Source organism: Gadus morhua, chromosome 4, assembly GCF_902167405.1.
Source record: "Gadus morhua chromosome 4, gadMor3.0, whole genome shotgun sequence".
In the NCBI taxonomy this organism is placed as follows: Eukaryota; Metazoa; Chordata; class Actinopteri; order Gadiformes; family Gadidae; genus Gadus; species Gadus morhua.
The window spans coordinates 42,816,775-42,844,274 of record NC_044051.1 but is presented as its reverse complement, the minus strand read 5'-3'; the positions used below and the strand labels follow the sequence as shown (position 1 = coordinate 42,844,274).

Below are 27,500 nucleotides of genomic sequence, written 5' to 3'. Positions count from 1 at the left end.
AGACTGCTACATGGACTGGGAGAAGATGGAGGGCCAGCCCTACTCCTACTTCACCTACGGCGCCTGCTACAGCGAGGTGGAACTGGACTGTCTCACCGGAGACTACAGGGTGCGGACAGTAGCATTCACTAACCACCTGTCACCTGAACCACTCCTGTCTGTCACCTGACTGTACACCTGTCTGTCACCTGGACCACACCTGTCTGTCACCTGACTGTACACCTGTCCGTCACCTGACTGTACACCTGTCTGTCACCTGTCTGTACTACACCTGTAGTTACGTGATAAAATGGCATAGATTACTATGTTGACGATCATCATCACACAAATGACCATGTTTAAAACAGAAGACTTGTGTTTTGGGGTTATGTCTCTTTAAGACTCTGAGGACGGACATCGTGGTGGACGTGGGTCAGAGCATCAACCCCTCCATAGACATCGGCCAGGTGAGGCAGCCAATGAGAAGGCTCTCCTGGAAACACAAGTTCACCTTCCCACCTGTCTGCTCCCTGTCTCTCCACCTGTGTGCCTACCTGTCTCTCCACCTGTGTGCCTACCTGTCTCTATGTGTCTCCCTGTGTGTCCAGGTGGAGGGGGCCTTCCTCCAGGGTCTGGGCCTCTACACCCTGGAGCAGTTGAGCTTCTCCCCGGGGGGGCTCCTCTACTCCAGGGGTCCGTCTCAGTACAAGATCCCGGCCGTCTGCGACGTGCCGCTCAGCTTCAACGTCCACCTGCTGCCGGACTCCAACAACCCCCACGCCATCTACTCCTCCAAGGTCCGCCCGCGCAGGGACCCTTGTAGAGACACCTGTAGAGAGACCTGTAGACACACCTGTAGTAACACCTGTAGGGTCACCTGTAGAGACACCTGTAGGGTCACCTGTAGTAACACCTGTAGAGAGACCTGTAGAGTCACCTGTACTAAAACCTGTAGGGTTACCTGTAGAGACACCTGTAGGGTCACCTGTAGAGACACCTGTAGAGTCACCTGTAGAGACACCTGTACGGTCACCTGTAGAGTCACCTGTAGGGTCACCTGTAGGGTTACCTGTAGATTCACCTGTAGAGTCACCTGTAGGGTCACCTGTAGAGTCACCTGTCCACCTGTAGGGTCACCTGTAGAGCCACCTGTAGAGTCACCTTTCCACCTGTAGGGTCACCTGTAGAGTCACCTGTAGAGTCCCCTGTAGGGTTACCTGTAGATTCACCTGTAGAGTCACCTGTAGAGACACCTGTAGAGTCACCTGTCCACCTGTAGGGTCACCTGTAGAGTCACCTGTAGAGTCACCTGTAGAGTCACCTGTAGTCACCTTTCCACCTGTAGGGTCACCTGTAGAGTCACCTGTAGTCACCTTTCCACCTATAGGGTCACCTGTAGAGTCACCTGTCCCCCTGTCCCTGTGTCCTGCAGGGCATCGGGGAGCCGGTCCTGTTCCTCGGGAGCTCCGTGTTCTACGCCATCAAGGACGCGGTGTCGGCGGCCCGGGCCGAGTCCGGCCTGGGGGGGGCCTTCCCCCTGGACAGCCCCGCCACACCTGAGAGGGCATGTCTCGCATGTGCCACGCCCTTCTCCCAGAGGGTAGGTCGACTCTCCTGGTCCCTCCACCCTAACATAACACCATCTCCACCCTAATCTCCACCTCAAAGCCTTCAGAGCGGAGTTGATCTTCAAGATTCATTCACTCGTTTGTCTTTTAGGTTCCAGTCAGCGAGCCGGGATCCTTCACCCCCTGGGCCCTGAACATCTAGACCAGCACCTAGACCAGCATCTGTACCAGCATCTGGACCAACATCTGGACCAGCATCTATACCAACATCTGGACCAGCATCTAAACCAACATCTGGACCAGCATCTACACCAACATCTGGACCAACATCTGGACCAGCATCTACACCAACATCTGGACCAACATCTACACCAACATCTGGACCAGCATCTACACCAACATCTGGACCAACATCTGGACCAACATCTGGACCAACATCTGGACCAGCATCTACACCAACATCTGGACCAACATCTGGACCAGCATCTACACCAACATCTGGACCAACATCTACACCAACATCTGGATCCACATCTACACCACCTTCTAGACCCACATCTACACCACCTTCTAGACCCACATCTACACCACCTTCTAGACCCACATCTACACCACCTTCTAGACCCACATCTACACCACCTTCTAGACCCACATCTACACCACCTTCTAGACCCACATCTACACCACCTTCTAGACCCACATCTACACCACCTTCTAGACCCACATCTACACCACCTTCTAGACCCACATCTACACCAACATCTGGATCCACATCTACACCACCTTCTAGACCAGCATCTCATCCAAAACAACCAACATCTTAACCCACACTCATCCAAAACCACCAACATCTACACATAATCATCTCCACACACAATCATCTACACACACAATCATGTCAATGCACAATCATCTGAAGAATGAAAGGACAATGTGATAATATCAAATGTATACCAACAAATAGGAGACAGTGATCTTATAAATAATAACTCTTGGATCGTTTGAGTACCCTGTGAAGAACAATTGAAGATCAATGTCCTGATCAATGTACTGATCCAATTACTGATCAATGTACTGATAAATGTAGTGATCAATGTAGCGATCAATATCCTGATAAATGTACTGATCAATGTAGTGATCAATGTCCTGATCAATGTAGTGATCAATGTCCTGATCAATGTACTGATCAATGTAGTGATCAATGTCCTGATCAATGTAGTGATCAATGTCCTGATCAATGTAGTGATCGATGTAGTGATCAATGTACTGAGCTCTTATTGAATTTGTATTCTGATTAAGATTTAAGAAAGATTAAAGATTAAAGGTTCAATATGTAACAAATGTGCTGCACTAAATCATAAAATGACTATGATGTCAACAGTGGGTAAAGGTACCGTACGTGACATAGGTCCTGTCCTCAACAGTAACATGTTATATAATGTTACATTATATAACAGGTTATATGATAAAACATTTGGCATTCTATTATTAATTCCTATATATTATATGTTGTATAACCCAACCATATCCAAACACACACGGACGTTCTGAAGCGGTTCCAGACTTGAAGGTGTCGTGGATAAAACCCATTGTCTAATGAGGTCGAGAAGGACTAACGTTGAATGATCAAGGCTTTATTGTCACTGCAAGAGCAACAACTGCACCTGAGTTTATTTGCAAAGTTCTCCCGAACAGCATTCAGGATCTGATTTATATTCCCCGTTTTGTAGCTTTTTCCAACATGCTCTTCGGCCAATCAGAATGCTCTAAACTATGGGCCGTGTGCCCCAATAACATTTGCCTTCCAGCCTACGATTCCCAAAATACATTCTATACAGTAATTCAAGCATTACAACATTATAGCAACATGAAGTTACATATTATGCATTAGTTATATGAAGTGAGGTCTTTCGTTAAAAGCCATTCATCGCCTTGTTTATTAACCTGATCTTAAATCACCATGACGTACCACATGACTTTAAGAGATGAGCCCTGTGAAGGCAATATTCATTTGAACAGTAGAACATGCATCTGTAATAGTTAACCATGCCACTTTATTTGTCTGTGGCAGACACAGTTATAATCATAGAGCCGGTAGTGTGTGATTTTGTCCCTCAGAGTGCAGGCACTTGTTGACCAAGGAAAGCCAGGTAATATTAAAAGTGTTTAACATTTGGAACAATACATATTATATTATTGTATGCTTTGTACTTAAAGTTAACCTTACTTATAATCTAAGTGAACTGAGGAATAGGCTGATGTCATTGACTTGTAAATAGCGCTATAGAGGTAATGTACAGGTCTATGGTAACTAGTTATATGGTAACTAGCTCTATAGAGGTAATGTACAGGTCTTTGGTAAATAGCTCTACAGAGGTAATGTACAGGCCTATGGTAACTAGTTATATGGTAACTAGCTCTATAGAGGTAATGTACATGTCTATGGTAAATAGCTCTATAGAGGTAATGTACAGGTCTATGGCAAATAGCTCTATAGAGGTCATGTACAGGTCTATGGTAACTAGATCTATAGTAACTAGCTCTATAGAGGTAATGTACAGGTCTATGGTAACTAGTTATATGGTAACTAGCTCTATAGAGGTAATGTACAGGTCTATGGTAACTAGCTCTATATAATAACTAGCTCTATAGAGGTAATGTACAGGTCTATGGTAACTAGCTCTATGGAGGTAATGTACAGGTCTATGGTAACTAGCTCTATATAGGTAATGTACAGGTCTATTGTAACTAGCTCTATAGTAACTAGCTCTATAGAGGTAATGTACAGGTCTATGGTAACTAGTTATATGGTAACTAGCTCTATAGAGGTAATGTACAGGTCTATGGTAACTAGCTCTATAGTAACTAGCTGTAGAGGCGTGGCGACGGCCGGTCGCCACGGTAACGTGTTTTATGCAGTAATGTGTGGAATGTGGAAGCTGGTGGGAGGCTCAACGTACAAGATCAGACTCGCCCCTACAGCCGTCCTCAGCCAAGACAGACCTGGTCCGCCTTAGACCAGGTGTCTCCTTAGACCAGATGTCTCTAGACCAGGTGTCTCTAGACCAGATGTCTCTAGACCAGATGTCTCTAGACCAGGTGTCTCCTTAGACCAGATGTCTCCTTAGACCAGGTGACCCTAGACCAGGTGTCTCCTTAGACCAGGTGACCCTAGACCAGATGTCTCCTTAGACCAGATGTCTCTAGACCAGATGTCTCTAGACCAGGTTTCTCTAGACCAGGTGTCTCCTTAGACCAGGTGTCTCCTTAGACCAGGTGTCTCTAGACCAGGTGTCTCTAGACCAGATGTCTCTAGACCAGGTGTCTCCTTAGACCAGATGTCTCTAGACCAGGTGTCTCCTTAGACCAGATGTCTCTAGACCAGGTGTCTCCTTAGACCAGGTGTCTCCTTAGACCAGATGTCTCTAGACCAGGTGTCTCCTTAGACCAGATGTCTCTAGACCAGGTGTCTCTAGACCAGATGTCTCTAGACCAGGTGTCTCCTTAGACCAGATGTCTCTAGACCAGATGTCTCTAGACCAGGTGTCTCCTTAGACCAGATGTCTCATTAGACCAGATGTCTCTAGACCAGGTGTCTCTAGACCAGATGTCTCTAGACCAGGTGTCTCCTTAGACCAGATGTCTCTAGACCAGGTGTCTCCTTAGACCAGATGTCTCTAGACCAGGTGTCTCCTTAGACCAGGTGTCTCCTTAGACCAGATGTCTCTAGACCAGATGTCTCTAGACCAGGTGTCTCCTTAGACCAGATGTGTCTCTAGACCAGGTGTCTCCTTAGACCAGATGTCTCTAGACCAGATGTCTCTAGACCAGGTGTCTCCTTAGACCAGATGTCTCTAGACCAGGTGTCTCTAGACCAGGTGTCTCCTTAGACCAGGTGACCCTAGACCAGGTGTCTCTAGACCAGATGTCCTAACGAGGGACACCTGGTCTAGAGACATCTGGTCTAGAGACATCTGGTCTAATGAGGGACAGGTGGAGACACCTGGATTAAGGAGGGACAGGGGAGACACCTGAAATAAGGAGGGACAGGGGGAGACACCTGGATTAAGGAGGGACAGGGGGAGACACCTGGATTAAGGAGGGACAGGGGGAGACACCTGGATTCAGGAGGGACAGGGGGAGACACCTGGATTAATGAGGGACAGGGGGAGACACCTTGCTCATCATGTCGCCCATCCTCTCTCCTGGAACAGAAGAACTTCGCAAGCTCTTATTGAGGTCCTTCCCCCCCCCCCCCCCCCCCTCTGCCTCCCTGTCCTCCCCCCCTGCCTCCCTGTCCTCTCCACCCTCTCCCTCCCTCCTTCCTCTTCCTGTGCTATCTCCTCCTCCTACTCCTCCACTATGTTGAAGCTAGTGCTGCTTCTCTGGCTGGTCACGAGGACTCTGACTTCTGGACCAGATTTCTACGACTATTTCCAGAGTGGAGACATGGGCACAGAGGTAGGGAAAGTGGAAAGTGTGCGTGTGTGCGTGTACGTATGTGTATGTGCGTGTTCACTTCGGCAATGTTTTGGTTCCAATACGAAACGAATACGGCTTTGGTCGGATCCTTACGTTTGAATGTTATAACAAACGCGTCTACCGTAAACCGACACATTTGAAGCCATAGACAAGCGACCCGTCCGGAGCCGCCAGGGACTCGGAGCGAACACACACTGTAGGACCATCTCGGTCCTCATCAGAGGAAGGAGGTCCCGTCGGGTTGGTTCCGTCCACTCTCCCGCCAGCGGGGGGGACTCCCGCTACCCGGGGGAACTCCCACGGGACAGCGCGGTCTCCCAGCAGACTCTTCATCGCTCACTTCCGTAAACAAACCGTGAGGAGCTATGTGATTGGCTACCCGCTGTCCTCCGGACCCACCTAGTCGGAACGATAGTTACGTATTGTAACTCTAGATTCTATGAGTATAGGCACAGCCTATCGCTATTGGGTTATCCCTAGGCGTGAGCCGTAGCCCTGAAGAAGTTTGAACAGAGAGGGATAGCTGATCCATTACGACACTGCCTCCACATGAGTAAGTGTGGACTTTAACCTTCACTTTCCCCTGCTCCTCCTCCTCTACTCTCCGCACCCACCTCCTCTTCCTCCTCTCTCTCCACCCTCCTCCTCTTCCTCCTCTCTCTCCACCCTCCTCCTCCTCTCTCTCCACCCTCCTCCTCTTCCTCCTCTCTCTCCACCCTCGTCCTCCTCTTCCTCCTCTCTCTCCGTCCTCCTCTCTCTCCACCCTCCTCCTCTCTCCACCCTCCTCCTCTTCCTCCTCTCTCCACCCTCCTCCTCCTCCTCTCTCCACCCTCCTCCTCTTCCTCCTCTCTCCACCCTCCTCCTCCTCCTCCTCTCTCTCCTTCTCCCCTCCCAGTCTCCAGGAGGAGGAGGAGGAGGAGGAGGGGGAGGGGGAGGGGGAGGGGGAGGTGGCCTTGGCCTGGACTCGGTCAGCAACCTGGACGAGCTCCTGCAGCTCCTCCACCCGGAGGCCAGCCGGCTGCAGCTGTGCCTGAGGAGGCGGAGCCAGACCCCCACCTCGCTGCTCCTCCACCCAGCGGGCGGCGCCCAGGAGGAGGAGCAGGTGGAGGCGGCGCTGTGGGGGAACCCCCGGCAGGAGGCCCTGAGGAGAGCCGACGGCGTCTTTGAAGGTACTGGGGGGTTACAGATCTGCTGTTGGCACCGCAGCCTCACCTGTGCAGCGCTCACCTGGACTCAGCCCCCCCCCCCCCCTCCCCTCTTACTCACCCGTGCAGAGCTCACCTGGACTCAGCCCCCCCCCCCCTCCCTCTTACTCACCTGTGCAGAGCTCACCTGGACTCAGCCCCCCCCCCCCCTCCCCTCTTACTCACCCGTGCAGAGCTCACCTGGACTCAGCCCCCCCCCCCCCCTCCCTCTTTCTCACCTGTGCAGAGCTCACCTGGACTCAGCCCCCCCCCCCTCCCCTCTTACTCACCTGTGCAGCGCTCACCTGGACTCAGCCCCCCCCTCCCCTCTTACTCACCTGTTGTACGTCCTGGCACTTAAGAATAGTATTACTAGCGGTGGCGGTGGGTCAATAGGGGGCGCTAGGGCGCCGCCCCTCTGTGGAATATTCACTTGTACCCAAAGTGATAAATTGTTTTCTTAAGACCAATGGACGTATTGGAAGTCTTTTGAGAAAAGTGTCAGATAAATGTGTGTGTGTGTGTGTGTGTGTGTGTGTGTGTGTGTGTGTGTGTGTGTCCCTGTGTGTGTGTGTGTCCCTGTGTGTCCCTGTGTGTGTGTGTGTGTGTGTGTCTGTCCCTGTGTGTGTGTCCCTGTGTGTGTGTCCGTGTGTGTGTGTGTGTGTGTGTCTGTCCCTGTGTGTGTGTGTCCCTGTGTGTGTGTGTGTGTGTGTGTGTCCCTGTGTGTGTGTGTGTGTGTGTGTCCCTGTGTGTGTCCCTGTGTGTGTGTGTGTCCCTGTGTGTGTGTGTGTGTCTGTCCCTGTGTGTGTGTGTGTGTGTGTCTGTCCCTGTGTGTGTGTCTGTCCCCCAGTGGTCCTGGAGGAGCTCCAGCGGACCGCCTGCCGTCCCAGGGAGGTGTGCGTGGAGGTCTCCAAGGAGGCCCCTGAGCCCAGCAGCCGGCAGTACCTCCCCCGCTGCGTGGCGCTGCACCGCTGCGGGGGCTGCTGCCACCACGAGGGCGTGGCCTGCACCAACACCTCCCACCACCTGGTCAACAAGACCGTGAGCCCGACCTCTGACCCCCGACCCTAACCCCTGACCCCCACCGCCTGGTCAACAAGACCGTGAGCCCGACCTCTGACCCCCGACCCTAACCCCTGACCCCCACCGCCTGGTCAACAAGACCGTGAGCCCGACCTCTGACCCCCGACCCTAACCCCTGACCCCCACCGCCTGGTCAACAAGACCGTGAGCCCGACCTCTGACCCCCGACCCTAACCCCCACAGCCTGGTCAACAAGACCGTGAGCCCGACCCCTGACCCCCACCGCCTGGTCAACAAGACCGTGAGCCTGAACCCCGACCTCTGACCTCTGACCCGACCCTGACCCCCACCGCCTGGTCAACAAGACCGTGAGCCTGACCCCCGACCCCTGCCCCTGACCATGACCCTGTAGTACTAACCATCTCTTACTATTACTAGTTAGGGGTTCTAGGGGTTCTATACTAGTTAGTACTCCTTACTAGTACTAGTTAGGGTTCTAACGGTCTCTAACTAGTACTAGTTAGGAGTACTAACGGTACTAGTTAGTACTCCTTTCTAGTACTAGTTAGGGGTTCTAACGGTCTCTAACTAGTACTAGTAATGGTGATCTTCCTCCAGGTGCTGGAGCTCTCTCCTCTGATGGAGCGTCTGGTTGTCACGGTGACCTTCGTCAACCACACGTCCTGTGAATGCGTGAGCAAGCGTCCGCTGAGGGCCGTCATCAGACGCCACGCGCCCCCCCTGTGAGCCCCCCGAACCCCCCCGCCACCGAGCATCACAGTGACCTGGGGAATGGGAGTTCACTGTGTGTGTGTGTGTGTGTGTGTGTGTGTGTGGACAGTTGCCCCCCTCCGCAGGCTCCCTGTTCTCCAGGACTATTCTGGGATGCCGAAGGCTGCGAGTGTGTCCCTGACGACGGCAGCCACCCGGTCAGAGACCTGGGTACGTAAGAGGGAGGGGGCGTGTCTGGGAGAGGGGCATGTCTGTGTGAGGGGCGTGTCTGAGAGAGGGGCGTGTCGGATAGAGGGGCGTGTCTGAGAGAGGGGCGTGTCTGTGTGAGGAGCGTGTCTGTGTGAGAGGGGCGTGTCCGTGTGAGGGGCGAGTCTGAGAGAGGGGCGTGTCTGTGAGGGGCGTGTCCGTGTGAGGGGCGTGTCTGAGAGAGGGGCGTGTCGGATAGAGGGGCGTGTCTGAGAGAGGGGCGTGTCTGTGTGAGGGGCGTGTCTGTGTGAGAGGGGCGTGTCCGTGTGAGGGGCGAGTCTGAGAGAGGGGCGTGTCTGTGTGGGGTGTGTCTGAGGGGCGTGTCTGAGAGAGGGGCGTGTCTGTGAGGGGCGAGTCTGAGAGAGGGGCGTGTCTGAGAGAGGGGCGTGTCTGTGTGGGGTGTGTCTGAGGGGCGTGTCTGAGAGAGGGGCGTGTCTGTGAGGGGCGTGTCTGAGAGAGGGGCGTGTCTGTGAGGGGCGTGTCTGTGAGGGGCGTGTCTGTGTGGGGTGTGTCTGTGAGGGGCGAGTCTGAGAGAGGGGCGTGTCTGTGAGGGGCGTGTCTGAGAGAGGGGCGTGTCTGTGAGGGGCGTGTCTGAGAGAGCGGCGTGTCTGTGTGGGGTGTGTCTGTGAGGGGCGTGTCTGAGAGAGGGGCGTGTCTGTGTGGGGTGTGTCTGTGAGGGGCGGGGCCCTGAGCTGACCTTGTGCTGCTGTGGTTCCAGGCGCCTTTGCCCCGGGGCCCCTGGCCTTGTGCGGCCCCCGCCGGGCCCTGGACGACGCCAGCTGTGAGTGCGTGTGTCGCAACGGCCTGACGGACAGCAGCTGTGAGCCGGGCTGGAGGCTGGACCACGACACCTGTGAGTCTGGGAGCCCCAGAACCGCCCCCTCTAGAACCGCCCCCTCTAGAACCGCCCCCTCTAGAACCGCCCCCTAGAACCGCCCCCTCTAGAACCGCCCCCTCTAGAACCGCCCCCTAGAACCGCCCCCTCTAGAACCGCCCCCTCTAGAACCGCCCCCTCCAGAACCCTGTCAGTGATCAACCAGCTGATAAAGATCAGAACTCACCCTTCAATCTTGCGTGTGCGTGTGTGCCTCACGGCGCTGTGTGTGTGTGTGTGTCCAGGTGAGTGCCAGTGTGAGGAGCAGGTAGAGGGGCGGGGCTGTCCGTCTGGCCAGCGCTGGGAGGCGGAGCTCTGTGGGTGTGTCTGCGCGGCCCGTTGCCCTGGCGACCAGCCCCTGAACCCGGACACCTGCCTCTGCCAGTGCCGGGAGAGCCCTCAGAGCTGTCTGCGGCAGGGCAAGAGGTTCAACACACACACCTGCAGGTAACACACCCAGGTTACACACACACACACACACACACACACACACACAAACACACCTGCAGGTAACACACCCAGGTTACACACACACACACACACCTGCAGGTAACACACAGGTTACACACACACCTGCAGGTAACACACCCAGGTTACACACTCACACACATCACCTGCAGGTAACACATGCAGGTTACACACAATCCCAAACCTGCACACACCGACACCCAAACGTCTTCTCTCTTCCAGTTGCTATCGGTTACCGTGCAGGAAGTCCAAGCGAGGATGTCCGCGAGGGTTCTACTACAGCTCACAGGTGTGTCAGTGCATCCCCACCTACATGAGGCCGGCCTGGAACTGACCAATCACAGACCAGCACACCTGGGACGGGCCAATCGCAGACCAGCACACCCTGGAACTGACCCATCACAGACCAAGACACCCTGGGATGGGCCAACCACAGACAGGCACATCGTGGGACGGACCAATCACAGACAGGCACATCGTGGGACGGACCAATCCCATGGGGGGAGTGCGAGAGCTCCTCTGTCTGGACTGGAGCTGCAGGAGAAGTCTCCACCTTCCTTTGTGTTCTTTGTTCCGCGACCAGACTGAGCCTGTTCCCTCCCTCTCCGTTGGACTACTGCTTATTTATGGATCTGATATATTTGTTGTATTTTAACTTTAAATTGAAAATATGACCGACAAAGTACTGTCACTACAGTACTGCTACCACAGACACTTTTACCACAGGGTACTTACAGGTGTAGTAACAGTCCTGTTACTACACCTGTAAGTACCAAGTAGTTTTTACAGTACTGTTACTACAGAGTACTGGATATACTGTATGTGTTGCGTCTCCCATAGCGAAGAATTTAACAACAATAAGTTCAACCTTCTAGACATTTGAGATTCTGAGTGGGTTCTAATGAAGCAATGTTTGATTCACCGTCAAAACCATCACTGAAGCAGCAGCAGTGAAACCGTTGCGGCAGAAACTTCTCTCTGTATTTTAAGACTTTTGTGTCGCAAATATTGTATGTCTGTATGTCTGTAGGGGAGATTGGGGTAAGATGAGCCAACTTTTACTCATGTCGTCCTCTAGGCAAGCAAAAATAAGACTGATGTCAAATGAGACATCTACCTTTATTTCAGGATGTCCCCTGTCAATCAAAATGATAACAATGCATTTAAGACATAAGTCTTCGGGGTAAGTTGAGCCATCTTGGGGTAAATTGAACAATTTACTTTTTCAAGTCCTTTTCCAAATAGCCTTATTTATTCGCCTACGGTGACTTTAAACCATATAAAACCTGGCACTATTTCTGTATTTTGTTACTTCTCTGTTGGATTTTCACCATCAGTGGCTGCTCTCTCAATCTCCTTTCTCTCTATCTTTGCATTATATCTTTTCTACAATGTGTAAAATATGAAAAACCAAATCAGTTGCGTAACACTACATTGAAATACCACTTTATACTTTAGACTTAACTTCAGTGCATCATGGTGGGGCAGGTTGAACAACTCACTTTGCCCCACCGCCACCATTTTGGAAAATGCCTGGTTGAACAATTCAGGCTAATCTTTAGCTAAATTACTCCCCTGGTTTTATACCGTGGCAAATCAAATCAAGCAGGTAGGAAAAAAACCTACCTGCAACTTTACCATGTGCTTCTCGCCATCACAGCCAGATATCAATTATGGGGGCTTCCTGAATTGATGTGTAGTTTCCAAAATACATGGGATGGGTCAACTCACCCACTGGCTCATCCTACCCCACGCTCCCCTTACTCTAAACCCAGGGGTACCCCTCTGTTACTATAAAGACTTAACCCAGGGGTACCCCTCTGTTACTATAAAGACTAAACCCAGGGGTACCCCCGTTACTATAAAGACTAAACCCAGGGGTACCCCTCTGTTACTATAAAGACTAAACCCAGGGGTACCCCCGTTACCATAAAGACTAAACCCAGGGGTACCCCTCTGTTACTATAAAGACTAAACCCAGGGGTACCCCTCTGTTACTATAAAGACTAAACCCAGGGGTACCCCTTTGTTACTATAAAGACTAAACCCAGGGGTACCCCTCTGTTACTATAAAGACTAAACCCAGGGGTACCCCCGTTACTATAAAGACTATACCCAGGGGTACCCCTCTGTTACTATAAAGACTAAACCCAGGGGTACCCCTCTGTTACTATAAAGACTAAACCCAGGGGTACCCCTCTGTTACTATAAAGACTAAACCCAGGGGTACCCCTCTTTTACTATAAAGACTAAACTCAGGGATACCCCTCTGTTACTATAAAGACTAAACCCAGGGGTACCCCTGTTACTATAAAGACTAAACCCAGGGGTACCCCTCTGTTACTATAAAGACTAAACCCAGGGGTACCCCTTCTGTTACTTTAGATACGACTAAAACAGGGGTACCCTTTTTGTTACTTTAGATACGACTAAAACAGGGGTACCCCTTCTGTTACTTTAGATACGACTAAAACAGGGGTACCCCTTCTGTTACTTTAGATACGACTAAAACAGGGGTACCGCCTGTTGATCTTTGGCACAAAATATTCGATTCTACGATCTCCAACCGAGCGTCGGCCCCTAAATGGCCGACTCCGTCTAGAGCTAGAATATTACAATACAAAAAAAACTACGATAACATTTGCCCCCCTTAATGCCAACATACAATACCGAACAGGATCAGTAAAGCGGTATTAATCTGACTCAAGCGCTGTAACGTGAACAGTACAGTGCGATAGACCAATACGAATGTCGATGGAAGTCAAAGAATACAAAAGAAACCAAGAAATGTTTTGAGGTTTACGGTTAAAAATTCAACAGCAACGCTGAATTAGTTTTATTGTGATTCAACAGTGTTATAAAATCCCAGGCCTGCAACCCGTATACAATACACCCTTGTATATACTTATATATAAGCCAAACTCTTCAAATATTTACAAAAGATAGAAAATAAAGCCTGCCAATAAATTAAACCGGTCGCTTCACTAGAAACGCTCAAAAGATGCGTCTTCAAACCACAGTCCTCGTAACCGACGTGCAAAACAGACAGTCCTCGTAAGAGAGGGTCAATCCGGACAGTCCTGGTGTCCTGGGCCCAGTGTCTCAAAAGATATCCAGGGGGATTTCGGATCACAGATTGGATCAAATATTGGAAATGGGTTTTTCAAAGCTAAAGAGGGATTCCAAACTAAAATCAGATAATGTAAACCGATCTTACATTGGATCTGGATCAAACCTGCCCTTTTGTTTCTTTAAAACTTCTAACTCGGTTTGGGATCCATTTGATAGGTCCCCTTTAAAAAGTGGCATAAAAGTATGACGGATCAGACGATCCTGGATAGCAAAACATGCAGTGACAACGCTCCCAGGACGCAGTGACACTGCTCCCAGGACGCAGTGACACTGCTCCCAGGACGCAGTGACACTGCTCCCAGGACGCAGTGGCAACGCTCCCAGGACGCAGTGACACTGCTCCCAGGACGCAGTGACACTGCTCCCAGGACGCAGTGGCAACGCTCCCAGGACGCAGTGACACTGCTCCCAGGACGCAGTGACACTGCTCCCAGGACGCAGTGGCAACGCTCCCAGGACGCAGTGGCAACGCTCCCAGGACGCAGTGGCACCGTTCCCAGGACGCATTTTGTCGGTGCTCGACTCAGACGTGGTGAACCGGTCCGATGCAGGCTGACCCCTTTGATAAGAGGCCCTGTGGTGACCACTGCTCTCGCTGGCGGTCGTCGGTACTGCAGTAGAACCAGAACGTCTCCCCCACTTGATCCACTCACTGTTGAGGCCTACATGAGTCTAGTGCAAGCTCCTCCCCCTGAAGGTTTAAATAATTGATGAAACGCGGCAGAATCACCGTTGGTTTACATTATTACAAAATATTTCAAGTATCAACGCGGAAGAAAATAACCAAAAGGAAGGTCAGTCGACTGCCTAGTGCAAAACGCAAAACGTGAAGGAGGTGTTATGGCTTCAGTCTCTTTCACAGCTTTCTGCAGCCGGGACGCGTCCGTCCGGCCAGGCACTTTAATACTACATCTCTACGCCCCCCCCCCCCCCATAACCCAATGTCTCCGCCGCCCTCCAGCCCCCAGGTGTGTGCCAGCCCCGGCCTCGCCGTGGTCCTGGTGTCCCGGCCTCCAGGTGACTCCCGGGACGCTCAGCTGTTGTCTGCGGGGGGGAACATGACGTCAGCAGACGGTATCTCAGGCTATCTGACGGTATCCGGGGGTCTACAGGCCACACACTCACCTTCGTCGGAGTCGAAGCCGAACATGCCGGAGCAGCGGTGGTCCCGGAGGTGCGCCTGCAGCTCGTCCTGCCGGAGGAAGGAGCTGAAGCAGCTGGGGCAGCGCGTGGCGGCGGCCTGGGGCTCCGGGCTCCTGGGGGCCGCCGAGCGGAACATGGACATGTGCTTGCGGCGCTTGGGCATGTTGGTGAAGCGCTCGTCCAGGTAGGTGGTGGGCGGGGCGCGGAAGTAGTTCTTGCGGTAGGAGGGGGGCGTGGCCTCGTCCGCGGCCCTCCGCTTCACGGCGGCCGCTCCGTTGATCAGCACCGTGTAGCCGACACCGTCGCCCGCGCCCCGCTGATGGGGGCCGGCGGGGGAGGGCCCGGTGGCGAGGGCCTCCTGTGGAGTATCACACGTCTGGGTGACGGCTGTAACCTCTGTTGCCTTGGCAACCACTGTAACCTCTGTTGCCTTGGCGACGGAGTGAGCTTTCGTTGCCTTGGCGACGGAGGGAGCTTTCGGTGCCTTGGCGACCGCGGTTGATTTTGTGGCCTTGGCGACGGCGGGAGCTCTCTTTGCCTTGGTGACGGAGGAAGCTTTCGTTGCCTTGGTGACCGAGGCAGTTTCTGTTGTCTTGGTGACCGAGGCAGTTTTTGTTGCCTTGGTGACCGAGGCAGTTTTTGTTGCCTTGGTGACCGATGCAGTTTTTGTTACCTTGGCGACTTTGAGATCTTTCATTTTGGTCTGAGTTCTGCACTTTGATTTGGGTGCGTTGCCGGTAGAGGCTGCTTTGGTCTTTGGACCGCTGTTTAAATGGGCAACCCTTCCCTTCTTTACCAAATCAACATCAGAATTCTTTGGAGCAGCTGAAATAGGTTTGTGTTTTTTGGACGCTTGATGTATTTTCAGCTGTTCCTGGTCTGGAGAGGCCAAAGGAGCCGACTGTTCCTGGTCTAAAGGAGCCGACTGTCCCTGGTCCAAAGGAGCCGACTGGCCCTGGTCCAAAGGTGCCGACTGTCCCTGGCCCAAAGGTGCCGACTGTTCCTGGTCTGGAGAGGCCGAATATTCCTGGTCTAAAGAGACCGACTGTTCCTGGTCTAAAGAGACCGACTGTTCCTGGTCTAAAGGAGCCGACTGTTCCTGGTCTAAAGGAGCCGACTGTTCCTGGTCTAAAGGAGCCGACTGTTCCTGGTCTAAAGGAGCCGACTGTTCCTGGTCTAAAGGAGCTGACTGTTCCTGGTCCACAGAGGCCAAAGGAGCAGACTGTTCTTGTTCTTGGTCCAAAAGAGCCGACTGTTCTTGGTCTAAAGGAGCCGACTGTTCTTGTTCTGTAGAGGTCAAAGAAGCCGACTGTTCTTGTTCTGTATAGGTCAAAGAAGACGACTGTTCTTGTTCTGTAGAGGTCAAAGAAGACGACTGTTCTTGCTTTTTAGAGGCCAAAGGAGCCGACTCTTCCTGGTCTAAAGGAGCCGACTCTTCCTGGTCTAAAGGAGCCGACTCTTCCTGGTCTAAAGGAGCCGACGCTTCCTGGTCTAAAGGAGCCGACGCATCCTGGTCTAAAGGAGCCGACGCTTCCTGGTCTAAAGGAGCCGACCCTTCCTGGTCTACAGGAGCCGACTCTTCCTGGTCTAAAGGAGCCGACTCTTTCTGGTCTAAATGAGCCGACTGTTCCTGGTTTAAAGGAGCCGACTGTTCCTGGTATAGAGGTGCCGACTGTTCCTGGTCTAAAGTTGCCGACTGTTCCTGGTCTAAAGTTGCCGACTGTTCCTGGTCTAAAAGAACACACTGTTCCTGGTCTAAAAGAACACACTGTTCCTGGTCTAAAAGAACAGACTGTTCCTGGTCTAAAAGAACAGACTGTTCCTGGTCTAAAAGAACAGACTGTTCCTGGTCTAAAAGAACAGACTGTTCCTGGTCTAAAGGAGCCGACTGTTCCTGGTCTAAAGTTGCAGACTGTTCCTGGTGTAAAGTTGCAGACTGTTCCTGGTCTAAAGTTGCAGACTGTTCCTGGTCTAAAGTTGCAGACTGTTCCTTGTCTAAAGGTGCAGACTGTTCCTGGTCTAAAGGTGCAGACTGTTCCTGGTCTAAAGGTGCAGACTGTTCCTGGTCTAAAGGAGCCGACTCTTCCTGGTCTAAAAGAACAGACTGTTCCTGGTATAGAGGTGCTGACTGTTCCTGGTCTAAAGGTGCAGACTGTTCCTGGTCTAAAGGTGCAGACTGTTCCTGGTCTAAAGGTGCAGACTGTTCCTGGTCTAAAGGTGCAGACTGTTCCTGGTCTAAAGGTGCAGACTGTTCCTGGTCTAAAGGAGCCGACTGTTCCTGGTCTAAAAGAGTCAACTGTTCCTGGTCTAAAAGAGTCAACTGTTCCTGGTCTAAAGGAGCCAACTGTTCCTGGTCTAAAGGAGCCAACTGTTTCTGGTCTAAAGGAGCCAACTGTTCCTGGTCTAAAGGAGCCGACTGTTCCTGGTCTAAAGGAGCCGACTTTTCCTGTTCTTTAGAGGTCAAAGGAGGCGACTCTTCGTGGAACGTTGAGGTCAACCTTGATTTGTGATAGGACTGCCGTTCTTCCGCCAAAATGAGTCCAGCTTCCCGTTTGCGAGCTGGTTTCTGAACAGCTGCTGTCGTACTCGCCTCCGTCGACGGCGCGGGAGGATTCTTCGTTTTGTGGCCGTCGGTGTCGAGTTTGACCGGCCTACCGCTGAAACCCCGTCTCATCCTGTTGCCGCTGGCGACCGGGGCTGGCTGAACGGGCTCAGCTCTTTGTCTCGAAGGCGTTCTCCTCTGCTTGTGTGAGGCCGCACTGCGAGGTCCGGCTGTGCAATGGGCGGGACCCTGAACACCCTGGACCCGCCTGGAACCTGGAGACCTCCTCGTCCCCGAACCCCCCGCTCTGACCTCCGAGTGAGGCTCCGCCTCCGCGGCCCGCTCGCTGACCTTCAGGCGACTCTTGGCCCGCGCGGGGGTAGCCTGAGCGGGGTCCGGCCTGGCCCCCGTCCTCCTGGCCCCGGGGTCTGCCGCCCTGCGAGCCTCGGCCGGCTCGGCGTCGCCACCGGCGGTGTAGTGCTCCCGCTCGTGGAGGTTCAGCGCCCAGAGGCAGATGAAGAGGCGCGAGCAGCCGGGCACGCAGCAGCCGGCCTGCAGGGGGCGGTGCCTCCGGGAGTGGCGCCTCATCTCCATGCCCGTCCGGAAGCGCGCCCCGCAGCCCCGGTGGAGGCAGGGGTGGCGCGGGGCGAGGCGGTGGCGCTCCACGTGGTGCCGGTAGTGCTGGAAGCTCCAGAGCACGCGCAGGCACACGCTGCACTGCCCGTCGAACGCGCTGAAGGCCAGCCGCAGGGGGGCGTGGTCGCGGGGGTGGGCCTCCAGCGCGTGGTACAACAGCGCCACCGAGCTCCGGGACAGGGCGGCGCGCCAGGGGCAGCCCGCTACCGGGCAGCAGGTCTCCGCGGCGACCGCAGACCCCGCTTCCAGACGTCCGGCGGTTTGTGTGGACGGCCGGGGGGGCTCGCTGGGCGGGGGGTCTGTTGTCGCAGGTTTATCCTCTAGGACCGGCAGGGGGGGGCGCTGCTGGTGGGGGGCGGGGCCCTTCAGGTGTCCGTTGACCTTGGCAACGGGCGAGGGGGCCGGACTTCCCTTCGAGACGCTGCCGTCGGAGCGTAACCGCCTGGATCCGGAGGGGGAACGCGCGGCCGAGGTTAGGGGTGTCCTGGGTCGCCTCTGGCCGCCTGCTGCTTGCGGCGGGCCAGTGCTCCGGAGCGCCTCGCTCCCCTCCCGACGGCCGCCGCCTCGCTCCTCGCGCTCGGCCTCCCGTCTCTTCAGCGCGTCGATGTGCTCCGACACGTGCAGCGTGGCCAGGTGGCCGTGCTTCAGCGGCGTGCGGCAGAACATGCACTGGTGTCTGCGGTAGTGGAACATGGCGTGCACCGCCACGCGCTTGCCCCTGAACACCTTATCGCAGAGGCTGCAGCGGTGCTCCAGGCGCGGCTCACCGGACCCCGCCTCCCGGGCCCGCTCCTCCCTGGAGCCCGGCGCGCTGGGCGAACACGCGGACCGGTCCGGGGGCGAGTCCGGGCCGCTGCCCAGCGAAGGGCTCAGCTGCGCGGGGAGGCTCCGCTCCTCCGCGGCCTCCCCCGAGGCCTCGGGGACGGACTGAGGCGCCAGCGCGCTCACCGTCTCCGACAGCAACCGCAGCCCATGCAGGTCCTCCTCGCCGCGGCGGCCGCGGGCGTCCGAGGCCCCGCATGCGGCCGCGTCTCCTCCGTGTCGGCCGGCGTCGTGTCGGGCCTCGGCCGCGGGATTATCAGCCATAACGTCGGTCTGGGCGGGTTCCGACACGTCTCCGGGTTGCAAGGCGGCCAAGTCTTTGCGAGCATTCGAAGGGCCGACCTCACGGGCTCCGTTATCCAATGAGGGCTTTGTGTCGGCATCGGGGCTTGGGCTCCGGGCCGTCTTTACAGCCGTACACCCAGGTGCCAGGGGGCGCTGCGCAGCGGGGCTGGCTTTGTTATCCGCCGGCCGCGAGCCCGCACTAAGGGCCTGAGCGTGGGCCCGGCCCCCCAGCTGGGACTGGCCGGCTCTGGTCCTGACCGGCGCGTGGGAGGCGATGGTCACCTTCATCTCCACCAGGGGCTTGCTGCGGGGCACGCGGGGCCTGCCCTTGGTGGGAGGAGCCTGGGAGGAGGAGCGCGTGACCACCGAGGGCGCGCTCTGGACCTCGCCGGCCGCCGCCGCCGCCACCGCCAGGTGCTTGTTGCGGCGCGAGTAGCAGTGGAGTTGCCGCGCCAGCGAGACCTCGTCCGACGCCCGGATGACGACATGCTTCAGGCGCGGGGGACGGTCCGCGGGCTGGGGCCCGGGCGGCCAGGGCGACGGCGGGTACGGCAGCGCCGGGGGCAGGCCGTTCCTCCGGCTCTCCTCGGTGAAGATGTCCGTCAGCTCATTGTCGGGCAGAGAGAGCTCCAGGACGAGGCGGGCGGGCGAGGCGGGCCGCAGGTAGTCCAGCGAGAGGCCCTTCAGGTGCCGGGTCAGGCTCTGCTTGTCCTTGGCGTCGGTCCTGGGCGGAGCGGAGGCGCTCCTTTTGACCAGCGCCCGGGCCTGCGCCTGCTGCTCCTCCTCCTGCTCCTGCTGACGCCGTTTCCTCCGGAGCTTCTTCCCCTTGCGGCGGGCGTCCAACTCCAGCGTTCCCGAGTCCTCCAGGAGCCAGCGGGGCGTGCGGATCCGGCGCTTGGGGCAGTTCTTCTCCGAGAAGCGCGTGATGCGGCGCGGCTCCCCGCGGCCCGAGGGGAACCCGTCGTTGGTTCTGCCCGGCTGCCAGCAGGAGCGCCGGAGGAACTCCCCCGACTCCCTCGGGGGCGCGGCCGTCCTCGGGGGCGGGGCCGTCCTCGGGGGCGCGGCCGTCCTCGGGGGCGCGGCCGTCCTCGGGGGCGGGGCCGTCCTCGGGGGCGGGGCCGTCCTCGGGGGCGGGGCCGTCCTCGGGGCGTGTTTGGTTTTGTTTCTCAGCGAGGCGTGGCCGGGCGGCGGGGCGGGACCACGGCAGAGCCTCGTCCGTTTGGGCGCCGTGCCGTTCTCCGGGCGTTTCCTGCTGTCCGCCCGTTGGGGGGCGGTGGCCGTGGGGGGCGGGGGGGCGGCGGGGCGGACCTCTCTGGTGCAGCGCGCCTCCTCTGGCCCCTCCTCCCTGGCGGCCCGCTGCTCCTCCCCGCTGAGGAGCTTCTGGCAGTGGGACCGGATGGCCGCCACGTTCCAGAACTCCGGGTCGAAGACCAGGTCCTTCTTCAGGGCCTGAGGACAAACAGAACGGGGGGTGAGACACCGGGGGGGTGAGGCACCGGGGGGCCACCCGGGGGGGCCGACCTACGGCCTACGGTTGAAGGGCGGTACCTGCAGGAGGTCGAAGCGCAGGTGGTTCCCGACAGGTGTGGCCTCGGCGTGGTACTCCTGGTCAGGCAGCGAGTAGAGCCGGACCGCCGTGCGGTAGGCGCCCAGGCTGCGGTCCTGGAAGAAGACCAGCAGCGCACAGGCCCGGCACACCTCCAGGTCCCGGGGCAGCAGGCCCGCCACCGCCTTGTGGATCAGGGACCGGGCGGCGCCGTCCGGCAGCAGACCGGAGCCCAGCGCCCGGGAGCACAGCTCCACGCAGAACGGCAGCCCGCCGTCGCCCAGCTACAGGGAGGAGGAGAGGGGCAGGTTACCGGAGGGGAGAGGAGGGGAGGAGAGGAGGAGGGGGAGGAGGAGAGGGGAGGAGGAGGGGGGAGGAGGAGAGGGAGAGGAGAGGGGAGGAGGAGAGGGGAGGAGGAGAGGAGAGGAGGGGGAGAGGAGAGAGGAGGAGGGGAGGAGGAGAGGGGCAGGTTACCGGAGGGGAGAGGAGGGGAGGAGAGGAGGAGAGGGGAGGAGGAGAGGAGAGGAGGAGAGGAGAGGGAGAGGGGAGGAGGGGGAGTGGAGAGAGGAGGAAGAGAGAGGAGGAGGGGGAGAGGAGAGAGGAGGAGGGGAGGAGGAGAGGGAGGAGGGGAGGAGGAGAGGGAGGAGGAGAGGTGGGGAGGAGAGGGGCAGGTTACCGGAGGGGAGAGGAGGAGAGGAGGGGAGGAGGGGGGGAGGAGGGAGGAGGGGAGGAGGAGGAGAGTAGGGCTTAGAGAGAGAGGAGGAGTGAGGGAAGAGAGGAGGGCAGAGGGAGGAGAGAAGGCTGAGATAAGGTGTGGAGGGGAGGAGGAGGAGGAGAGAGGGGAGGAGGAGGAGGAGGAGGAGGAGGAGGAGAGAGGGGAGGAGGAGGAGGTGGAGGAGGAGGAGGAGGAGGAGGAGGAGCAGCGCGGCCTCACCTCCTCCAGCAGCACCCTGATGAAGGGGAAGATGGCGGTGGCGTCGGTGGCCTCCTGGAGGAGCTGTCGGCTCTCCTCCAGCAGCTCCGGTCCTGAGGTCTGCAGCCTGCGATGGAGCGCACCCCACACACACACCAGCTGGCTGCAACACACAGTGTACACACATTACACACAACGTACACACACACCAGCTGGCTGCAACACACAGTGTACACACATTACACACAACGTAAACACACACCAGCTGGCTGCAACACACAGTGTACACACATTACACACAACGTACACACACACACCAGCTGGCTGCAACACACAGTGTACACACATTACACACAACGTACACACACACACACAATGTACACACACACCAGCTGGCCGCAACACACAGTGTACACACATTACACACAACGTACACACACACCAGCTGGCTGCAACACACAGTGTACACACATTACACACAACGTACACACACACCAGCTGGCCGCAACACACAGTGTACACACATTACACACAACGTACACACACACACACACACAACGTACACACACACACCAGCTGGCTGCAACACACAGTGTACACACATTACACACAACGTACACACACACACACAACGTACACACACACCAGCTGGCTGCAACACACAGTGTACACACAACGTACACACACACCAGCTGGCTGCAACACACAGTGTACACACATTACACACAACGTACACGCACACACACAATGTACACACACACCAGCTGGCCGCAACACACAGTGTACACACATTACACACAACGTACACGCACACACACAATGTACACACACACCAGCTGGCCGCAACACACAGTGTACACACATTACACACAACGTACACACACACAAACAACGTACACACACACACCAGCTGGCTGCAACACACAGTGTACACACATTACACACAACGTACACACACACAATGTACACACAACGTACACACACACCAGCTGGCTGCAACACACAGTGTACACACATTACACACAACGAACACACATCACACACAATGTACACAAATTACACACACACACACACACACACACACACACAATGTACACACATTACACACACACACACACACACACAATGTACACACATTACACACAACGAACACACATCACACACAATGTACACAAATTACACACACACACACACACAATTTACACACACACACACACACACACACACACCAGCTGGCTGCAACACACAGTGTACACACATTACACACATCAAAAACACACACACAATGTACATACACACACACACCAGCTGGCTGCAACACACAGTGTACACACATTACACACAACGAACACACATCACACACAATTGACACAAACACACCAACTGGCTGCAACACACAGTGTACACACACACAATGTACACACATTACACACACACACCAGCTGGCTGCAACACACAGTGTACACACATTACACACACACACACACACACACACACACACACACACACACACAATGTACACACACACACACACACACACACATTACACACAACGTACACCCACAACACACACACACACACACACACACACAATGTACACACATTACACACAACGTACACACACACACACCAGCTGGCTGCAACACACAGTGTACACACATCACACACACACACACAATGTACACACAACGTACACACACACACACACACATCAGCTGCCTGCAACGCACAACAAACACACAATTTTCAAACACACACACATTACACAATATGTCAACACATTACACACAATGTACACACACACATACCAGCTGCCTGCAACACACACACAAAACAATATGTACATGCATTACACAACATGTACACACATTACACAATATGTTACGTTCAAACAATACACACACACACACACACTGCCCAATCTGCCCAAACCGTTAACACTCCCGACCCCCATGATGGCAGAGGGAGGGTTATTTTGAAATAATCTTAATAACATTCTGTAATTAAAAAAAGATACATTACTTATGGCAAATTCTAATGTAATAGACTATCAATTTTTAACATTTAACAAAATTCACTCAACTCTTTTCCCTTTTGAAAAAGTGGAGCAAAGAGCCAAAGGGCTCTTCAAGATGCAGATAAAAACTGCAAAACAATGAACAACTTCTCTGGACTTCATTAAAAAGGCCTTAATGCCTTCAGAAATGGTTTCGTCTGTTTCAGTTAAATCCAAATCATGTATTTTAACGTCTGGCCTTGATGCCCTGGCATGGGGCCTTGGTCCTGAAATCACGAAATACCAGGCCTTCACACAAAGTACACTCACGCATTACACACACACACACATTACACACAACGTACACACACACACATCGTACACCGATTACACACAACGTACACACTCTACAAACACATTACACACAACGTACATACATTACACACAACGTACACTTTACAAACACACAACGTACACACACAGCGTAGACCGATTACACACAACGTACACACACACATTACACACAACGTACACACTTTACACACACAACGTACACACATCGTACACCGATTACACACAACGTACACACTTTACACACAACGCACACACACATTACACACAACGTACACACATTACACACAACGTAAACACAACGTACACACTTTACACGCAACGTACACACATTACACACTTTACACACAACGTAACCACAACGTACACACTTTACACACAACGTAAACACAACGTACACACTTTACACACAACGTACACACATTACACTAAACGTAAACACAACGTACACACTTTACACACAACTTAAACACTTTCACCCAACGTAAACACTTTACACCCAACGTAAACACAACATACACACAACATAAAAACAACATACACTGTACACACAACGTAAACACAACATACACACTTTACACACAACGTAAACACAACACACACAACATACACACTTTACACCCAACGTAAACACAACATACACACAACGTAAACACAACATACACACTTTACAGTACACACAACGTAAACACAACATACACACTTTACAGTACACACAACATAAACACAACATACACACTTTACAGTACACACAACATAAACACAACATACACACTTTACAGTACACACAACGTAAACACAACATACACACTTTACAGTACACACAACGCAAACACAACATACACACTTTACAGTACACACAACATACACACTTTACAGTACACACAACGTAAACACAACATACACACTTTACAGTACACACAACGTAAACACAACATACACACTTTACACCCAGCGTGAACAAAAGGTAAACACAGCGTTGTGCGAGGGCACCGACCGTAGACAGGGGGCGTGTCCTCCACTGACCAGCTGACTCCGGAGCCCCGCCCTGCAGAGGCGGAGCAGCACCGCCTCCTCCTCCCGCTGCTCCATCCCACACACCACCTGCACCACCTCCCCCTCGCCCAGCGCGCACACCTGGAGAAACACACACCATCTTCACCATCACCACCACCTTCTGCTCCTCCTCGACCACCACCTCCTCCTCCACCTCCTGCTCCACCACCTCCACCTTCTGCTCCTCCTCCACCTCCTGCTCCACCACCTCCACCTTCTGCTCCTCCTCCACCTCCACCTAGCCCACCACCTCCACCTTCTGCTCCTCCTCCTCCACCTAGCCCACCACCTCCACCTTCTGCTCCTCCTCCTCCACCACCTCCTCCACCTTCTGCTCCCCCACCTAGCCCACCTCCTCCTCCTTCTTCCTCTTCAACCCCCTCCTCCTCCCCCCCCCCCCCCCCCCCACCTCTCTGTGCAGCCCCCCCCCCCCTCTCTCCCCCCCACCTCTTTGTGCAGCTGCTCCGTCCGCTCCGTGGTGCAGAGGGCGGCGAGGTGCACCTGCAGGAAGAAGGCCCGTTGCCGTGACGGCGTGCGGGCGGCGGCACAGCGGTGGGCGAGGGCGGCGGCCTCCTGGCCCCGCCCCGACGCCAGCAGGTAGCGAACCCTCAGCTCCAGGAAGAGGGGCGGCTCCGAGCCCAGGAAGAGGTCCACTGGGAGGGGGGGGGAGAGAGGGGGAGGGAGGAGGAGGAGGGAGGAGGAGGAGGAGGAGGAGGAGAGGGAGGGAGGATGAGGGGGAGGAGGGGGAGGGAGGGAGGAGAGGAGAGGGAGGGAGGGAGGGAGGAGAGGGGGGGGGGGGAGGAGGAGGAGAGGAGAGGGAGGGAGGATGAGGGGGAGGAGGAGGAGTGGGGGGGAGGGAGGGGGAGGAGGAGGAGGAGGAGGGGGAGTGGGGGGGAGGGAGGGGGAGGAGGAGGAGGAGGGGGAGGACAGGAGGAGGAGGGAGGAGGAGGAGGGGGGGAGGGAGGGGGAGGAGGAGGGGGAGGACAGGAGGAGGAGGGAGGAGCAGAAGAAGAGATGAAGTCATCCGACTGATTCAACGACCAATCAGCTGCTTACCGTTCACAGCGCCATGTTCAGCGACCTCTTCGGACCCGGCTCTTCTCCCGTGGGTTGGTGGATCCGACTCGCTAACGCGCGGCAAACCGCTAACCTCGGAACGCAGGCATTTGATGGGCTGAGCTGCGTCCCGCAAGAGGACTTAATGCATGCGAGAGCAGTTGTCTTGTAACCTAAAGGTTGCTAGTTCGATCCCCGGCTCCTCCTAGCTGAGTGTTGACGTGTCCCTGAGCGAGACACTTAACCCTAACTGCTCCTGACGAGCTGGCTGTCGCCTGGCATGGTTGACTCCGCCGTCGGTGTGTCAATGTGTGTATTAACCGATGTAAGACGCTTTGGATAAAAGCGTCTGCTAAATGCCCTGCAGGTAAACTGTAAAAGCAGCATCCTGGTATTCTACATGAAAGCGGGGGGGAAATTATTTTGCACTGCATGCAACGTTGTGGTGGAACATAAGCGGAAATCTTCCATTGATGAGCATTTTGCCACCGCGAAACATAACTACAGAACTGCAGGCAGGACGTCAGACGACGAGGCAGATCGCTATGACACAGGCTGTGGCATCCAAGTCGATCGCCAGCGCGGAAAGAACCAAGAATCAATTATTCATAGGACCATTTCTCAGTGTTTTTGTTCTTTTAATTACGTTTTTTTTCAGTAATAACTTAATATTTAACAAATTACTCTGGGAAAATTGCAGTAATTACTCTTATCGCAACTTTCACCTCCTTGTAATCGCAACAAAAACATTAAAAACACCGCAACTTTCATCGCAACTTTTTGGAAAAGCTCACGCACCATCAGGCATTTTAGGCCTCAACCATCTCAAATCAGCCCCGCGAAACCCTGGAGGGGCCGGTATAGGAACCCCCGTGTTCAGCCCCCCTCGGGGTAGGCCCGTCTGACTGACTCTGGGGAGGGGGGGGGTCCCACCTTGGCTCTGAGGGACCTCGGCCTCGCGCAGCACGGCCTGGAGGACCCAGTTCCCCCAGGGCCCCCCGTCCTGGAGCAGAGCCTTCAGCCGCAGCAGGTAGACGTTAGGGTGGCGGGCCAGGGCCAGGTGGCACTCCTAGGAGAGGAACCAAGGACACAGGGACCAGTGAGGACAGAGGGGGAGGGTACTGACCTGGAGGGTGAGGGGGAGGGGGGGGGGAGGGTACTGACCTGGAGGGTGAGGGGGAGGGGGGAGGGTACTGACCTGGAGGGTGAGGGGGAGGGGGGAGGGTACTGACCTGGAGGGTGAGGGGGAGGGGGGAGGGTACTGACCTGGAGGGTGAGGGTGAGGGGGGAGGGTACTGACCTGGAGGGTGAGGGGGAGGGTGAGGGGGGAGAGTACTGACCTGGAGGGTGAGGGTGAGGGTGAGGGGGAGGGGGGAGGGTACTGACCTGGAGGGTGAGGGTGAGGGTGAGGGGGAGGGGGGAAGGTACTGACCTGGAGGGTGAGGGTGAGGGGGAGGGGGAGGGGG

At 55.1% G+C, this 27,500-nt stretch overlaps 3 protein-coding genes across 5 annotated transcripts in view; 2 read left to right on the top strand and 1 right to left on the bottom strand.

Moving 5' to 3' along the window:
• aox6 (aldehyde oxidase 6) overlaps positions 1–1,853 on the top strand; it is a 15,432-nt gene extending 13,579 nt beyond the window's left edge. For both annotated transcript variants that reach the window (XM_030355490.1, XM_030355489.1), the window contains exons 24-28: positions 1–109; positions 381–446; positions 588–776; positions 1,412–1,579; positions 1,699–1,853. The exon at positions 1–109 is cut by the window's left edge and continues 6 nt beyond it. In XM_030355490.1, coding sequence (XP_030211350.1) covers positions 1–109; positions 381–446; positions 588–776; positions 1,412–1,579; positions 1,699–1,749 — 583 coding nt within the window. In that variant the 3' untranslated portion in view covers positions 1,750–1,853. The remainder of the gene's footprint in view (positions 110–380; positions 447–587; positions 777–1,411; positions 1,580–1,698) is intronic.
• A 4,032-nt stretch (positions 1,854–5,885) lies between these two features.
• Positions 5,886–11,859, top strand: LOC115542991 (vascular endothelial growth factor C). Its single transcript, XM_030355522.1, has 8 exons — positions 5,886–6,008; positions 6,925–7,198; positions 8,064–8,254; positions 8,855–8,979; positions 9,078–9,178; positions 9,933–10,067; positions 10,334–10,535; positions 10,779–11,859. The coding sequence occupies exons 1-8, from the start codon at positions 5,910–5,912 to the stop codon at positions 10,888–10,890; spliced, it is 1,239 nt and encodes a 412-aa protein (XP_030211382.1). The 5' UTR covers positions 5,886–5,909; the 3' UTR covers positions 10,891–11,859.
• Positions 11,860–13,344: 1,485 nt separating this feature from the next.
• Positions 13,345–27,500, bottom strand: part of LOC115542966 (uncharacterized) — a 17,153-nt gene continuing 2,997 nt past the window's right edge. The window contains exons 4-11 of one of the 2 annotated variants that reach the window (XM_030355486.1): positions 26,968–27,103; positions 25,426–25,631; positions 24,920–25,059; positions 21,597–21,738; positions 20,665–20,946; positions 17,230–20,565; positions 14,814–16,002; positions 13,345–14,732 (exon numbers count right to left, since the gene is read on the bottom strand). In XM_030355486.1, coding sequence (XP_030211346.1) covers positions 14,722–14,732; positions 14,814–16,002; positions 17,230–20,565; positions 20,665–20,946; positions 21,597–21,738; positions 24,920–25,059; positions 25,426–25,631; positions 26,968–27,103 — 5,442 coding nt within the window. In that variant the 3' untranslated portion in view covers positions 13,345–14,721. Of the gene's footprint in view, positions 14,733–14,813; positions 20,566–20,664; positions 20,947–21,596; positions 21,739–24,919; positions 25,060–25,425; positions 25,632–26,967; positions 27,104–27,500 lie in introns of both variants that reach the window. The other variant, XM_030355485.1, reaches the window with a different exon arrangement.

Excerpts from the sequence above, each read along its gene's own strand:
- LOC115542991 (XM_030355522.1), top strand. The coding sequence starts at position 5,910 with ATGTTGAAGCTAGTGCTGCTTCTCTGGCTGGTCACGAGGACTCTGACT. Across the intron at positions 8,255-8,854 it reads ACCACCTGGTCAACAAGACC|GTGCTGGAGCTCTCTCCTCT; the intron begins GTGAGCCCGACC and ends ATCTTCCTCCAG. Across the intron at positions 10,536-10,778 it reads TTCAACACACACACCTGCAG|TTGCTATCGGTTACCGTGCA; the intron begins GTAACACACCCA and ends TCTCTCTTCCAG.